Raw genomic sequence first — 17,560 nt, 5'->3', positions numbered from 1 at the left:
AACCGTTCTCTCTCTCTACCTGGCTGGGGGCAGGGCCCCTCTAATACTGATCACAAGATTCCCACTAACTTCCTGTAGAAATGGAGTAGAACTTCTCTCCATAGAGTCAGTAGTATGATCAGCCCTTCTATTCTGCCTGGAAAACTGTCCACTGGAGACTGGAGCGGGAACTTTCCTGGAAGAACTCCCATTTATGGTTGTTTCTCCCTGCAATTCCCGCACCCGTGCCTCTGGGGTTAAGGTAGGTTTTCCATCCCACTTCCTCATGTCCTCTCTGTGGTCCCACAGGTAAAACCACAGGGTACCCTGTACTGTGTACCTTCTGTATCCTCTCTCTTGAGCAAGAGGACTCCTGCTGTCAATTGCTGAGATACCGGCCTATACAGGTGGGGAGTAGGACAGATCCTCTCTGGATTGCTGGAACTCCCGGGACAGTTTATCTGATAGTTTCTCCACAGCTGAGACAAGAAAAGAAGAAATAGTGTCTTCATATTCCTGGAGTGGACAAACTGCTTCATCCATTGTTAGTGGTGTATCATCTTTCCAAATTAATGTTGGCATGTGCCGTTGGTGTGCTCTGTATAAATTTCCACTACATGGGTCATAGACATTGGACTTCATCTGGATCCGTGGGGAACTGTGCATTTTCCGGGTCATAATATCTCATTTCTCACATGGCTAATTCCCTCAGGCATTGGATACCTTTCTCTACTGCAGTCCGTTTACCTGGCTGACATGGAATATCATCTTTATAGGGATACCTTTCCCTCACACTTGCCAGGAGCCACCTCCAGAGGCTCAGGGCTTGTGTCTTTTTCCCCCATCACTTTGTCAATGCTGAGTTCCTTAGCAAATGATCCCAGCTGCCTGGCTTCCTTACCCTCTAATTCCAAACTGCTAGCCCCATTGTCCCAGCATCAGAGCAGCCAGGCTCACCTGGATGACAGCTAAAATCTAGTTTTTCTGGATTCTGCACTTGCTCAGGGGTAAGTGCTGCAGGATGTTCTATCCCTATAAGACCTAAAATCCAGTCAGAGAAATGCAAACAACGCAAGCTATCATACAAGTTATCTGTGGTGAGTTACTGGTGGTGCCAGGGTACTGGTTTTGGTGTTGAATTATGCTAAAACCAAGCTGGTTCACAAAACTTCAAACACACATCCTGCTTTTTGAAGTAGGATTTGACAGAGAAGCTGCTTGCTGGCCTGTAAATTTTTGACTAGCAGTCAATCACTTTATAAAAGCCCAGTCCAAATTTCATATATCAGATTCTTCCACATACTTCCTTGAAGTGTGTGGAGCTTCTCCTGTGAAGCAGGGATGCCTGTTCATGGTTACTCCCCAGAGGTTAAGTGAGAGATCTGCCCGTGTTCATCGTGTGGTGAGTTATATCAATCTCTACTTAATGATTGTTTCTTTTTGCTAGCTTTGATACAATTGCTTTAATGTAATTGCTTTGATACAGTGCACTATACTATTTTATGCTATCATATACTCTACTAGTAGGTTTTAGCTTTTACACTGTGTAGCAAATAACTCTGATTAAGATCTTTCATCTGTTCACTTGTCTGTTCATTTGTCTGCTCATTTGTCATAATAAATAATGAATTTTATATAAATATATCTGATTTGCTATCATTAAAACTTGCAGGACAAAGTAATTCAATCACACCTCTATAATTCCCTAAATTTAAACCACTGACAAAATCTGAGGCTAAGATTGGATCCAGCTGTACCCAGGCTCCTTTGTGAGAAGGAGTTTAGAAAGCAAGGGAGTCCTTTCTGCGCCTCGTGACTCAATGGCAGGGCTTCTTTAATAAACTTTGTCTTAAGTCATGACAGTAAGGTGCAAACACGTTGGAGGTGCCCACTGCCCTAGGTACTTGCCCATACTATCCCACACACCCCGCCACTCTGAACTATCCAGCCTTGGGGCAGATCTCTGAGTGATGTTCTTAATTAACTGTCTGACCTTAAACAAGACTTGAACCATATGCAGCAACATGCTGGCTCCTAGCAAAAGGACCAGGTTGGTTTCAAGGGTATTCAAAGCATATTCAAAATCTAAAATTCTCAAATGCTACTGTAATCAGCCTGGAAGAGAAGGAAGGAAAGAAGGAGGGAAGAAAGATGTAGGAAGGTATCTTCCCCATAGGTTGGCTCTCTGAGGAGAAAAGACCAAAGGTGTGATTATTAATTGTTCCCAGTAGATGACTCCCAAAGCACAGAGGTGCCTGCAATGCTGAATACATACACCAGATTGGTGTCCCGACCAGCAATTCTACCATATCATAAGCCAATACTACAAAGTACCCCACAATGTTAGTCTTATCCCAGGCCACAAGGACAATAAAAATCACCCCAGGGAACACATACTGCAAGTAAGGCATTACCAGTGTTACAGAACACAAGCCTGAGACAAAACGCAACAATTGTGAGAGCAAATAAATCTACATTGTAACCAGCAACTATTAAACCAGTACAATGAATGTTTATCACAATCTTGTTTTAACATGCTCTGGTCAGATCTGTTGTTATCTCAACCCTTCAAGCCTCACACTGGGCACCAAAAAGGACTGTCATGGTTTAAGCCCAGATGGCGACTAGACACCACACAGCCTGTGAAGTAAGAAAACCCGCAGGTACCCCCAAAATGCCAGGCAGCGGAAGGACTGTAGGAAAATTTATTTCCAAAGTTGAGAATGCTAGACTTAAAGAACATTAACCTTAAAGGCATTTCAAACACTGGCCCTGTTCTTCTCAGGGCTTTTATCATCCCCAGCCCCTGCTCTGTGGGGGCCTTCACATGTCTGCAAGGACTTACCTTTTTTCACACCAGGGAGAGTTTCTCCGGAATGCAGGAAGTGAAAACATCTAAAACTGTCTCTGGGAAAGATGCCTCTTCCAGTCAGGAAAGTCTTCCCAAGCAAAACAAGCCCTGATCTCCTTGCAATAAATCTTTCAGAAGGGTCTTCTACCCTTATGCAGCCACTCACTCACCCCCACCTGTCGCGACGAGGGAAGTGAGGGACGCTCAATATGAGAATCAACAAACTTCGTTTATTGATAAGTGCTAACAGCTTAATATAGGCCCCATAATTAGCTCATGCATATTGCAAAAGCCGAGCTCACCATTGGCTTTGGCTCAAATGTTGATTCCACCTCTCACTCCCTTCCCATGTTGACACAGGTGGCTCTCAGTTGCTTTTGTTTTGTTCCTGTTTACCAGCCAAGTAGCAGGCACAAAGACACTGTAGCTTTGCTATCTCAGATTTTCTCACGGCCTAGTCAGGCCGTGTTCTATACTCCAACAGTTCATCCATAGCTCCAGCTACATCCATATGTCCCCGTCCTGCCAGCCAATCCTCCACACCCACCTCCTCCCCACCCCCCTGGAACAGGGATGAGAATCAAAAGTAAAACTTTTAGGTTGACATAAGAACAGTTTTATAATTGAAACAAAAGAGAGATAAAACCCAAGAAAAAGAAATGATGCACAATAAAATTGCTCACCACCTGTTGACCAATGCCAAACCCTGTCACCAAACCTAGATCAGCTCGCCTCCTGAATACCTCTCCCAATTTATATACTGAGCATGATGTTCTATGGTGTGGGATATCCCTTTCACCAGTTTGGGTCAGCTGTCCCAGCTGTGCTCCCTCCCAGCTTCTTGTGCAGCTCCTCACTGGCAGAACATGAGACACTGAAAAGCCCTTGACTCAGGGTAAGCACTGCTCAGCAACAACCAAAACATCAGTGTATTATCAGCATTATTCTCATACAGATTCCAAAACACAGCACTGTACCAGCTATTGAGAAGAAATGAACTCTATCCCAGCCAAGACCAGGACACCTGTGTCTCAAACTGTGTGGACAATTTAGCTCAGCAACTGCTAGCTTGCTCCAATGTGTATGAAGAGCTTCCCTCATGTCTGCTCTGAGAGACCATGGGCTGTAGCTCTGCAGGACTCCCCAGGGCACAGAAGAGCTGACACCAAGCCAAAGCCTAGTTCTGTGATGGCAAATGGGAGGGCAGAAGCTGGGGGCAGAGCTGGGGGCTCTGCACAGAGCATAGAGAGTGAACTTCCTTGTCAGACCATGGCAAGGGAATGCTGCAGTTCTTAATGCTGCAATACTCCCTTCTCTTTCAGGCCTTTCTCTTTGTACCTGGTGTCATGTCTGGGTGAGTCAACACAGGCAGGCAGCCAAAACAACCACAAAACCACAGCTGAAATGCAAAGAGTAAATTTATTTTATTACCTTGCTAACCAGATGATCCCAAAGCAATACCCAGACAGAGGCACACAAGCGGGAATGCAGGCACCGTTAGGCTCAGTCCATGCTAGCGGGTGGCAGGCCTGCTGTTTGCACCAATTTATCAAGGGCCCGCGCACGTGTAGTTTACCACCATGCTGTGAAGTCTCCTGCGCTTTTTATGATCTCTGAGCTTTGATCTTCTCTCTCCCAAAACAGGGAGCTCAAGCATGTCCGTGAAAATGCCTCCAAGTCTCTCCAAACACCTACATTATCTCTACAGAGAGATTCTACTTCTCAAAACAGTCAGAGGATAAACAGCAGTAGGCATAATATATGGAGTTTCCCACACTGTTATTCTCCAGGCCTTAGCATTCCCACCTGCAAGGTCACTTGAGCGAATCTACCATCCTCCTCCCCATTCTTCCGCTTTTAACCCTTTGCTCCCAACAGTGTCTGAAGCAGATGACCTTCCCACAAAGTGAGTCTCTTGCTAGAAGCATACAGCATTACTTTGGGACTACAAGCCAGGAACCCCTCGAGCTAACCCAGTCAGTCTCCCCATCCACACCTGCTGAAGTCTGGTAGTAAACACTCTGGGGGGGTGGCTGGATCAATGGAAAAAGATCAATTGGCAGCACAGAGGGAAACCCATCCGGGCTGCTGAATTGTGGCAAGACATCGCTGCCTGAGTAGAGAAGTTGGCTGCAAAAGTCAATCATGTAGATGCACACATACCCAAGAGTCGGGCTACTGAAGAACATCACAACAACGGACAAGTGTATTGAGCTGCCAAGATTAAAGCGTGGCAGGTGGATCTGGACTGGCAACACAAGGGAGAGTTATTTCTGGCTCGATGGGCCCATGATGCCTCAGGTCATCAGGGAAGAGATATAACATACAGATGGGCTCGTTATCGAGGGGTGGACTTAACCATGGACACTGTCTTCCAGGTTAACCGTAACTGTGAAACACGTGCTGCAATCAAGCAGGTCAAGTGGGTAAAGACCCTGTGGTATGGGGGGCAATGGTCAAAATATAAATATGGGGAGGCCCAGAAGATTGATTACATCACAATCCTGCAAACCTGCCAAGGTAAGCGCTATGTGCTTACAACGGTAGAAACAATCACTGGATTGCTGGAGATGTACCCTGTGCCTCACGCCACTGCCCAGAACACCATCTTGGGCCTTGAAAACAAGTTCTGTGGCAGCATGGCACCCCAGAAAGAATTGAGTCAGACAACAGGACTCATTTCAAAAATAGCCTCATAGACACCTGGGCCAGAGTGTATACCAGTGGGTATATCATATTTGCTATCATGCACCAGCCTCTGGGAAAAACAAATATAATGGACTGTTAAAAACCACATTGAAAGCAATGGGTTGTGGGACCTTCAAACATTGGAATTTACATTTAGTGAGGGCCACCTGGGTAGTTAACACTAGAGATTTTACCAATCGAGCTGGCTCTGCCCAATCAAAACCTCCATGTACTGCAGAAGGGGATAAAGTCCCTATGGTGCATATGAGGAATGTATTAGGAAAGACAGTTTGGATTAGTCCTGCTTCAAGCAAAGGCAAACTTATCCGTGGGATTGTTTTTGCTCAGGGGCCTGAATGCACTTGGCAGGTAATGCAGAGGGACAAGGAACCACAATGTGTACTTCCAGGGGATTTGATTTTTGGGTGAGAACAGTCTGTAATGTTGAATTGTATGATATTGGTTGCTGAATGACACTGCCACTGTATGTCATAACTACCATGGACAATGAGTATGGACTGCTCCAGATACACCAGTCGTGAGCTCCTGATGCGGTTTGCAACCAGCCAACAGCACACCAGCCCTCCTGCCCTGGAAGACATCTAGGACAGATAGAATCCATAGTCATGGATTAAATGAACTCAACAGACATCTTTGATGGATGGCCATTGACTATGGAAATGATACCTGTGCTTGTGTATATATATATATATATATATATGTATATAGTTAGAAGGTGTAGGACCTGGGCATGATGTAGATGATATAGAATAAGGGGTGGATAACATCCTAGTTCTGGCCAGGACAGGGTTAATTTTTGCAGTATCTGAGAGGGAGGTTATTCTATACCACCTCACATCATTGCCAGGGGCAGGGGAAAGGGACTCTCTTGCTTCCAAGGAAAAGGGGTCCCTCCCGGTTGAGAAAATGTGGAGGATGGAATTGTTTCTTTTCTTATAACTTTTTTTTTTAAAATATTGTTGCTGTTACCGTTCATTTTCTTATCTCACTGCTGTTTCCGGTAAATTGTTCTTATCTCAACCCGTAATCTTCACCTTTTGTTCCTCCAATTCTCAACTCCATCCCGCTGCAGTGGGAAGGGGGAGCGAGAGAGACCAGCATGTGGTTTGGGAGAGTCTCGGTGGGGACACTGAACTGGGGAGTACCATTCCTAAACCACAACAAATGCCTTGCTTAGAGAGATTAAATTCAGTAGAGACAGACTCCTCTGGGCTGGGAGAGCCCCATAGCTGCTCTTCTTCAGTCCCACCTTACTGCCTGGGCTTTAAGAAAAGGAGGGCAGAACAGAGGAGGCAGGGATTAAGTATTAGCTGGCTCCTTGGAAGAGAGCACCAGGTCATTAAATTATTCATAAGCATCTAGGAGAAAACAAGGGAGTGCCCGCCAGCAGTGGATGGTTGAGAACAGCCATCAGACACATTTGATTCCTCCTGATATGAGCGGGGCTTGGGCTGTGGGTACAGTACCACTTGGCTCCAGCAATGTTTCTGGCCCCAAGTAAATGCCACCCAGGTGGGGATGTGAGTGCCCTAACAGACCGAGAAGTGGCAGACCGAGAAGTGGTCGTGGAGGGGTGGCTGGTGGTGGAAGAGCTGCAGGATGGTTGTTTTAGGTGGTTCAAGGGGAACTAGAGCTTCAAACCCCTGATGGGTCAGGGTCTGTGCTGGAATAAGTGGCTTGGAACATGGGTCCTGCGGTGGGGCCTGGTGGGGCAGTCCAGTCCTGCCTAAAAAATCAATCAGGGAAAAGAAAAACCTGCCAAAAAAGAAACAAATCCAGAAAAGGAGTCCTGCAGATACCTTTGGGTGGAGAGGAAGGGCTGGGTCCCTCCCCCACACCCTTTTACTCGGGGGGAAATTAAGCCTCTGGAGCATGTCCCCCCAAAGCCTCGCCGAGGCTAAGAGACCGCCTCCGACGGGGCCAAACCCGCCTCGCTGCTCGCGCCCACTCGCGCGGTCCCTTCAGCTGAGCCCAGGCCTGCTCAGCGCACTCCAGCTGCTCTCCAAGCACCCACCTCCCGCCTCTCCTGCTTGGCTGCAACCCTACTCGCGCATTTCCCTTTGCTCGGGCACTAGCCAATCGCGAGGCGAGGATATCTCAGATGACTTTCGTGGTGAGACTTTCCGCCTGGATTTTCGCGTTGGTGGATTTTTGCCATTGGCTGCTCGACCCGTCTTGCCCTGTAGAACAGCCATGGCAAGGAAGGAGCTGCGATTGGCTGACGGGTGTTGCGCTTGGCTCGTGATGATTGGGAAGGGAAAAGAGAGGGGCGGGACAGAGGAGGGAGAACGTGCGTTCTTTTTTTTCCTCGTCCCCTAGCTTCCGCCTCTCCAATTGGCTGAGATGCTGGCCGGACGAAATTTCCGATTGGTCAGCGCACGCCGTTGTTAGGCAGGTGAGGCAGCGCGAGGTGGAGTCTTCCGACGAGTCGGTTCTGAGGTTCAGTCAGTGTGAAGCGCCTTGACGTACCACCGCCGCGAGTCTGTCTGAGACCTGTTGTCGACCATCCTGAGGAGCTGTCGCCGGCCGCCTCGCCTCTTTTCCTCTAAGCGCCATGGCCTCAGGATCCGAGTAAGTGTGGGCCGTCCGCCGGCAGGCCGCGGCATAGGCCTGGCTGACGTTGGGCCCGGCTCGGCCTAGATCTCCTTACCTCGCCTCCGCGCGGCGCTGCCCAGGCTGGACCCGACGTCGGGCCCGATCCTCCCCCGATCCTGCTGTGTCATTCAGGTTCTGAGGAGGTAGGGGTGGGGCCGGGAGGGGGATGGGCCGCTCTTCGCGTTCGCCCAGCCAGGCTCTTGTCCGCAGTGGGGCCCTGGGCGCCGCCGCCGCCTCCCTTCGCTTGCCGGGCCTCCGCGGGAAGTGTCGAGTAATGGGGGGCGAGGCCTGGCCGGGGCCGTCTCGCCTGGGCTAGGCCTCAGCCAGGGAGGGCTTTGTCTTCCAGGCCCTAGAGCGCCGGGGCAAGTGGCGGAGCGGCTGGCGAGGGGGGGGAGTAGGCATGTCCCGGTCTCCTCCCCGCAGGTCCGCAGCGGCCGGGTCGGGGCTGGAAGAGGGTTGGTATTAGAAGATGACGATATGTTATACCGGGCTGGCCCCTGTGGCAGCTGAGGCAATCAGCTATATTTTTGTCTCCAGTGTCTTGCCTCAGTCGGTTTTCAGTTCCAGGCTGAGGGTCATATTTTGTGCTCCTCAAAAATCAGTCGAGTAATACTGGCCTCTCAGCTCCCAGGCCACGTGTGCAAGTCACTTCATAGTCCCTTGAGAGGAGTAAAAATAATTTCTAAATCCAGGAAAACTTCAAGTGACTTGTTAGCTTTGCCAGAGGCTCTTTCAGTCCCTTTAGTGTCTGTGGTTTATCTTCTCCTTTTCTTTTGCAACTTCTGCGATTTAGACCCACTTGGTCTTACTAAGTCAGTTCCAGCAAGGTGTGCCAAGAATTTAGTGTGCAGTAGAGCTTGTGGTGGAAGTGATGGTATTTTGAGTCTGAGTGAGGTGAACAGTGTTTTTTAAAAAGAAATTTATACTTTTGCAAAGTTGTTCTCACCACATAGGAATTCACAAAAGTTACTCTGCAACTGGAAAACAGTTACTTCTTAGTTACAGTTTTTGGGTCAATGCTGTTGGCAGCCATCTTGTTGAACTGAGCTTTAGCAGAGTATAGCATTGCAAGATCTAACAGAGTGTTTCTGAAGAGATTCTTGGTTTTGTGTGTATACCTGTCTAAAACAGTATTTGAGAACTTGGCATCTTGAGCATGGGTATGAACTCACTGCTTGGTTGTCATGTGTTGTTCCAGTAAGTGGCTGCAGTCATCAGATATTTCACTCATTTACTTTGAGGGATTTTTTTTTTTTAATACTTACCCAGAGAAAGTAGCTCAGACTGTAATAGGGATGTTCAGGGTGGTAAAAAAACACTGACAGGTTTTATCTAGGAAGTGAGTTCATGAGGGTATTGATAAAAAGGTACACCAGCATACAGAAGGCATGACTGTTTTCACTTCTGTTACTAAAGCTGGAATAATTTTGAGTTGGTGACTTTTCATTGTATATTTAACATAGACTTGCAGGAACAAGTCAGTTCCCTACTTTATGTGGAGCTTTGAAGGTTGATAGTCATTTTCAGGAGAATCAGTAATTATTTTCTGATCTCGCTCTTCATACTATCTACCACAATGCATAGCCTCTGGGCATTATCACATGCTGAACAAGGAGAGCTCTGACACAGAAAAGTGATGAAGTGATGTAATCATAGAATCACAGAATGGTTTGGGTTGGAAGGGACCTTAATGATCATCTCGTTCCAACCTCCCTGACATGGGTAGGGACACCTTCCACTAGACCAGGTTGCTCCAAACCCCATCCAGCCTGGTCTTTAACACTTCCAGGGCAGGAGGTGGGAACAAGATGATCTTTGAGGTCCCTTCCAACCCAAACCATTCTATGAACCCCCAGGAGAGATGCAATGATAGCAGATGGTCATAATAATATTCTAAATTGCTATTGGAAGATGGGTAGTGCTTGTCTGTTCAAGTCCTTACTCTTGTCTGTAGGAGCAATAACATCATTCTCCTGTGTAGCTGTCATAATTTCTTTGTCTGCAGAACTGTTAGGTCAGATAATGAATTATCTGTCACATATCTTATGGTATAGTAGGCTAGAGCTGTAGTGATTCCTATGAAGGTATTATGGGAAGGCGCTTATATCCTAAAAAAAAAGGAAACCCCATTTTTCATGAGCAGTTGAATATTTCTACTGGCTTGGTACGTTTCACTAATAGGCTGTGACAGGCTAAACTCTTACAACTCTTCCTGTCAGGGGAGCTGCAGCATTGTCCTTTAATTCCCCTATTTATCTGGAATTTGACACCAAATGGACTTGAACTTTTGTTTCCATCGTAGTGGTTACATGTGATTTCAGACGAGCCTGACAAATTCTTTTAGGCAAAACATCTTAGAGTCAGCAGCATCTCACTGACCACTTCTTTTTATAGATTGCTTCATAGCTATTTCCATTTGATTAGTAAAGTAGTTATATTTAGTGACAGAAAGCATTCTGCTTTGAACTCCTGAAACTGGTGCCTAGGAATAATATTATCTTTTCTCTTACTGTTGTGGTTTAAGCCCAGCTGGAGATGAAGTACCACGCAGCCACTCGCTCAACCCCACCACCCCCTCCAACCTGGTGGAATGGGGAGGAGAATCATAAATAAGAACAGTTTAATAATTGAAAATAAAGTAAAATACAGTAATTATGGTAAATGCTAATAATAATGATAATAAAAAGGGAAAAACAAGTGATGCACAATGCAATTGCTCACCACCCGCTGACTGATGCCAGACCCCCCTTCCCGAACCTAGATTGGCTCCCCCTTCTTGGTAACTCCCCCCAGTTTATATACTGGGCATGGCTTTATATGGTGTGGAATATCCCTTTGGTCAGTTCGGGTCACTTGTCCTGCCTATGCTCCCTCCCAGTTTCTTTTGCGTATCTCTTCACTGGCAGAACATGAGACAAGAAAAAAAGTCCTTGACTTAGGATAAACACGAGTTAGCAAAAAACCAAAATATCAGTGTGTTATCAACACTATTCTCATAGTGAATCCAAAACACAGCACTGTAACAGCTACTGAGAAGAAATTAACTTTATCCTACCTGAAACCAGGACATTTACAAACAAGTATAGTTTCTAAATGACAAGACAACAAAGAAACCTGTAGAAAATGGAGAACAAAACGGGTGGTGGGGGTGAAAGGGGGGAGTAATATCACTTGGACTCATTAACTTCTGTTTTCTTTGCTAGTTCTAAAGCAGATGACTTATCGACTGCTATTCTGAAGCAGAAGAACAGGCCCAATCGGTTAATTGTTGACGAAGCCATCAATGAAGACAACAGTGTTGTGTCACTGTCCCAGGTGCGTCACCTATAAAAGCAAAGCATTTAATCTGGTAATTTGCAATCTATTGCTGTCTATAACCTTTCGAGCCTGCGCAGTGGAATTTTTAGGTGAGACACAGTGTGCGCTGAACTGAGCCCACCCTTTAATCCTAAGGTTCATCTGCCAGGGCCGAGCGAGCTTGGACGGTGGCAGCGAGGTCCTCAGGAGGTAGGTTTGTTTAGAGTGACCTTCTCCTAGATGGATGGCCTTACAGGGCTGATGAGCTCCATCTGCCCGGAGGAGTTCCCTGACCGGGAATCAAACTAGACTAGTGGTTAGGATGCAGCGCTCTCACCACCGCGGCCCGGGTTCGAAGGGTAATGACCTTTCCCAAATCTTCGTTCGCAAAGACTGGCCATGATGATGATGTCTATTAACTTGAAATGTAACTTTGCAACATGAATCTAAGTATTTGTGTCAGAAGCTGCAGCAGTTACAACTGAGAGGGGTGGGGTAAATAAATAATCGTATATAATAATTATTAATGAATGATAAAGTACATTTTGACTCTAACTTTTAGGATTCAGTTGAACTCATGCCCTTAGTCTGGCTTTAGGATTAGCTCTTGACTACTGTAGTGGAAACCTCTGTCTTTGTAGATCTAGTATATTGCTTCCAAGATGAAATTCTCCAAAGTCAAGTAACTTTCCTTCAAATACTTGAATCCATAGAATCATTAAGGTTGAAAAAGACCTCCAAGATCATCAAGTCCAACCTTTGATCAAACCACCACCATGTCAACTAAACCATAGCACTAAGTGCCAGGTCCAGGGATGGTGACTACCACTTCCCTGGGCAGTCTGTTCCAATGCTTAACAAACCTTTCTGTGAAGAAATTCTTCCTGATGTCCAACCTGAGCCTCCCCTGGTGCATCTTGAGGCCATTTCCTCTTGTCCTGTCACTAGTTGCCTGGGAGAAGAGACCAACCCCCACCCCACTACAACCTCCTTTCAGGTAGTTGTAGAGAGCAATAAAGTCTCCCCTGAGCCTTCTCTTCTCCAGGCTAAACAACCTCAACTCCCTCAGCCACTCCTCATATGACTTGCTCTCTAGACCTTTCACTAGCTTCGTTGCCTTTCTCTGGACACGCTTCAGCACCTCAATGTCCTTCTTGTGAGGGGCCCAAAACTGGACGTAATACTTGAGGTGTGGCCTCACCAGTGCTGAGTACAGGGGAACGATCACTGCTCTGGTCCTGCTGACCACACTTTCTGATACAAGCCAGGATGCCATTGGCCTTCTTGGCCACCTGGGCACACTGCTGGCTCATGTTTAGCTGCTGTTGACAGCACCCCCAGGTCCTTTTCCACTGGGCAGCTTTCCAGCCACTCTTCCCCAAACCTGTGGCGTTGCATGGGGTTGTTGTGACCCAAGGGCAGAACCTGGCACTTGGCCTTATTGAACCTCATATAATTGACCTCGGCCCATCAATTCAGCCTGTCCAGATCCCTCTGCAGAGCCTTCCTACCCTGGACCTGATCCCTTGGTTGTCCTGCATGTGCTGCGTGACCACGCTCAAGGTGATCTGTTCCATAACCTTCCCTGGCATCGAGGTCAGGCTGACAGGCCTGTAGTTCCCCAGATCCTGCTTCTGACACTTCTTGCAGATGAGCATCCCATTGGCTAACCTCCAGTTCTTTGGGACCTCCTCGGTTAACCAGGATTTCTGATAAATGATGGAGCACGGCTTGGTGAGCTCTTCTGCTGGCTCCATTAGTACCCTTGGGTGGAGCCCATCTGGCCCCATAGACTTGTGAGGGTCTAAGTGGCTCAGCAGGTCACTAACTACTTCCTCCAATTGTTTTGTCAAAAGCTTGTTCTAATGCTGTTATTCTTTACAGGCAAAAATGGATGAATTGCAGCTGTTCAGAGGAGACACTGTCCTGCTAAAAGGGAAGAAGAGGAGAGAAGCAGTCTGCATTGTTCTGTCAGATGATACCTGCTCGGATGAGAAGATTCGCATGAATAGGGTTGTTCGCAATAACTTGAGAGTGCGCCTGGGTGATGTGATCAGGTGAGGACTAGTTTGCTAACTGTTGCGTATCCCTGGGTTGCCTAAATAATTTGTGCACTGGCTTTGAATTGATTTGGTCTGTAGCAGAGACAGAGTCTGCAGGAAGTATTCTTGCATCTTCCAGAGGAGATCACAGAAATGTTTTCAAATGTGTGTCTTACATCAGGGATCTCAGTTTATTTTTGCATGTGTTTCTGGCTGTATGCATATTCAGATTAATACTAAAAAATTATGCTAAAGATTCTTGAATTCTCTTCAGGACCTTCATAAGCCCGAATCCTGTCGTTAAATTAAATAGCTCAATTTACCCCACTGTTGTCATAGTATTCTTCCCAAATTTACATTGTCAGATGAATTCACAATTTTTTTCCCATCTAAATTTTTAGTGTCAACAAAGTTAACTGTGAAAAGTAGTAAGCAACATTGTAATTGATCTTACAGTATGGTTAGCTCAAGCACTGAGCTGCCCTACAACAAACAGAAGTTAAAACTTGAAGCAGTCAAATAGCAAGATTAAAAATCCCTGAAGGTTGTTTATATTCCAATTTTTGTTATAAAATAATTTTAAAATTAGGAATGCTTTAAGTGTTGCAGGAATTTTGTACAGCACTTGCAGAAAGTAGTGGGAAAGCATTGAAGTATACGTTTTGGCTTACAGGAGGCAGGTTCCATTCTATGATGGGAGTGGAGAGAAAAAATGTGTCAGCATTTCTTAAACATAAAAATGCTAATTTGCAGGCTTAAATATGTGAGAGCTGACAGCTCTTTCTCCTGAGCATTTTTCTAATCTGGAATATTGTGCATGTTCTGGGAAAATTGGAGCCTGGTTTCTGATAGTGGACTTCCTGGAGTGATATCTGGAATAGTCTTTAAATACAAAATTTGTTTCGTATGAACTGTAGAGGAGAGGAACAAGTCTGTTCCACCCATCTCTCTACCACTAGAAAATGCAAGTTTTAAACATGACTGCTTTGAGCTACTCTGTGGATTTAAAATAAAGGTGAATCCTTACTTTAACCCTATATAAGGTTACTGTTGGAGTAATTTCTAGTGTGATGGTTCAGCCTGTGCTATCCCCTTCTCTGCTGGGACTGGGTGGTAGTGGTTCTCAGCCTTCCAGATGTGTTACTGATTGTCTTGGCTTCATTGTTTTCCTTCTGTGGGGCAGTCTGTCTTTACCTTTCTGCTATATCCTCACTGTAAAGCCTGTGGTTAAAGAATCTCTTAATAGTCTCAAACTAGCACATGAAAAGTTGCATGCTCAGCTGCAGTTCCATGTAGGCTTTTTTTAGCTGGCAAAGCCAGTTTGAGCTTTTTGCCTCTCTGCCACAGCTTGATACTCTGAAGTGTCACTACAGTAGGCTGTTGGCCTACACTATAAAATAATAGCTGAGATATTTATTTAAAAGGGGGAAGGGGCCTTCAGACTTTAACCTAAATGTCAGTCTCCACAAAGGGGGATTGACAGACACCTGGCTATCCCTGGTTGGTACTGAGAACCTTTGCTCAGAATCAGGTTTATCAGCAACAGGAGCTCTATTCTCTACTAAATTATGAGGAAGAGAGGAAGGAACAAAGATTTATCCCCAGCTCCCTTTCCCTTACAGTTAGTTCAGCAATAGCTCATAGAATCATAGAATGGTTTGGATTGGAGGGGGCCTCAAAGATCATCTAATTTTAACCTCCCTGCCATAGGCAGGGACACCTTCCACTAGATCAGGCTGCTCAGAGTCCCATCAATTTCTCTGGGCAACCTGTGCCAGTGTCTCACCACCCTCATAGTAAAGAATTTTTTCCTATTATCCAATCTTAATCAGTATTCTTTCAGTTTGAAGCCATTCTTCTTTGTCCTGTCACTGCATGCCCTTATAAAAAGTCCTTCCAGCCTTTCCTGTAGGTTCCCTTCAGGTACTGGAAGGTGCTATAAGGTCTACCTGGAGCCCTCTCTTCTCCAGGCTGAACAACCCCAACTCTCTCAGCCTGTTTTCATAGGAGAGGTGTTTCAGCCCTCTGAGCATCTTTGTGGCCTCCTCTGGGCTTGCTCCAACAGGTCCATGACCTCCTTATGTTGGGGCCCCCAGAGCTGACTGCAGCACTCCAGGTGGGGTCTCACAAGAGCAGAGTAGAGGGGCAGAATCCCCTTCCTTGACCTGCTGGCTACATTGCTTTGGATGCAGCCCAGGACACGGTTGGCTTTCTGGACTGCAAGAGCACATTGCTGGCTCACGTCAAGCTTCTCGTCCACCAACACCCCCCAAGTCCTTCACAGGGCTGCTCTCAATCCATTCTCTGCCCAGCCTGTACTTGTGCTTGGGATTGCCCTGACTCAGGTGCAGGAGCATGTGTTGAAACAAAAGTGAGCTCATGACTCTCACAGGTCTTTAGGCTGCATTAGTAACTTATGAATGTATCTTGGGAATGGCAAAGGGGGGCTACAGAAGAGCAGGGGGTAGTATGAATCCCCCTCAGCAGTTTTGGATAGGGCTGAGAGGAGTGAATGAAAGCATGTGTTGTGAAGACTAGCTCTCTAATGGACATGATTTTTGCCTTGTCATCATTCTTACGCATGTGGGAAGTCCCACCAGGGCTTTGGATGGTCCTTTTTTGCATATGTACTGGCCTGGGAAGGGACATCACTGCCTTTTCCAGACTTGGGTATAAGTCCAGTATGATGTGGTTAACTGGAGTTTTCTTCTGTTGCAGCATCCAGCCTTGCCCAGATGTGAAATACGGCAAACGTATCCATGTGCTGCCAATTGATGACACAGTAGAAGGGATCACAGGGAATCTGTTTGAGGTCTATCTCAAGCCATACTTCCTGGAAGCTTACAGACCCATCAGGAAAGGTAATAGCACCTGTTATTGAAGTCCTGATGGCAGCAAGTGTGAGCTAGTCCTGATACTGAATAAAAAGAATTTCTGGAAGCTTGCACAGATGTCCATGGAGCATTAGACTGACAACTGTAGAGTGCGATTTTGTTGTTGCTGATTTAATTTTTTTCTAAACTTCAGAAGAAAGAGTGATATTTGTTGCTGGCTGGCAGAGCAGCTTGGTAGTTCTCTGTCATGGTTTAATCCCAGCCAGCAACTAAGTACCATGCAGCTGCTTGCTCACACATCCTCCCCCCTTCCCAGTGGGGAGGAGGATCGGAAAAAAAGTAAAACTCATGGGCTGAGATAAGAACAGTTTAATAATTGAAACAAAATATTATATTAATTATAATAATAATTGGAGAGAGAGAGAGGGAGGAATAAAACTCAAGAGAAACAAGTGATGCACGATAAAATTGCTCACTGCCCACTGACCAATGCCCAGCCTGTCCCCAAGCAGCAATATGTGGCTCCTGGCCAACTCCCCCCAGTTTATATACTGGGCATGATGTTCTATGGTGTGGAATATCCCTTTGGCCAGTTCGGGTCATCTGTCCCAGCTGTGCTCCCTCCCAGCTTCTTGTGCAGCTCCTCACTGGCAGAACATGAGACACTGAAAAGCCCCAGGGTTAGCACTGCTCAACAACAACCAAAACATCAGTGTGTTATCAGCATTATTCTCATACCGAATCCAAAACACAGCACTGTACCAGCTACTGAAAAGAAATTAATTCTATCCCAGATGAAACCAGGATATTCTCTTGTGTTTTTTTACTATGTGGGATGGGAGAACATCAGAAAAGGCTCAGGTAGAATTCAGTTTAATGAGATTTTTCTCCTGAGTTGCTACTACTTGACGGGATTGGGGAGTTGCCCACATATTAATCAGTTGGTTGGATATACTAGCCAGCACCCTGACTAAATGCACTTTTTCAAAGTAATTTAATTAATTACTGAGAAAGTGCATAAAAAACAAATATACTTTTAGAGTTGTGCTAGTAGCACTTCTGCTGGAACAAATAGGTCCTAATACAATATATACACAAGTTGAATTTATCCATCTTCTGTAGCCCAGTTTAGCCAGGAGTCATAGTGCAGTATCGTATATTCTGCTTCTGGAGGCAATCAGTTATAACTAGTAACAACTAGTTATAATAACTTCAAAATGAATTTCGATTAAGTCAAGTCTTTTTGCCTTTTT

General features: G+C 46.0%; 1 protein-coding gene across 1 annotated transcript in view; it reads left to right on the top strand.

Annotated features, from left to right (window-relative positions):
* Nucleotides 1-8,074: 8,074 nt before the first annotated feature.
* The window catches only part of LOC116780084 (transitional endoplasmic reticulum ATPase-like), a 29,257-nt gene continuing 19,771 nt past the window's right edge, over nt 8,075-17,560 (top strand). The window contains 4 exon segments of the mRNA XM_032674567.1: nt 8,075-8,110; nt 11,338-11,449; nt 13,316-13,488; nt 16,192-16,334. Coding sequence (XP_032530458.1) covers nt 8,094-8,110; nt 11,338-11,449; nt 13,316-13,488; nt 16,192-16,334 — 445 coding nt within the window. The 5' untranslated portion in view covers nt 8,075-8,093.

This window comes from Chiroxiphia lanceolata, chromosome W, assembly GCF_009829145.1.
Source record: "Chiroxiphia lanceolata isolate bChiLan1 chromosome W, bChiLan1.pri, whole genome shotgun sequence".
Taxonomy (NCBI): Eukaryota; Metazoa; Chordata; class Aves; order Passeriformes; family Pipridae; genus Chiroxiphia; species Chiroxiphia lanceolata.
This window is presented reverse-complemented; position numbering and strand designations above follow the sequence as displayed.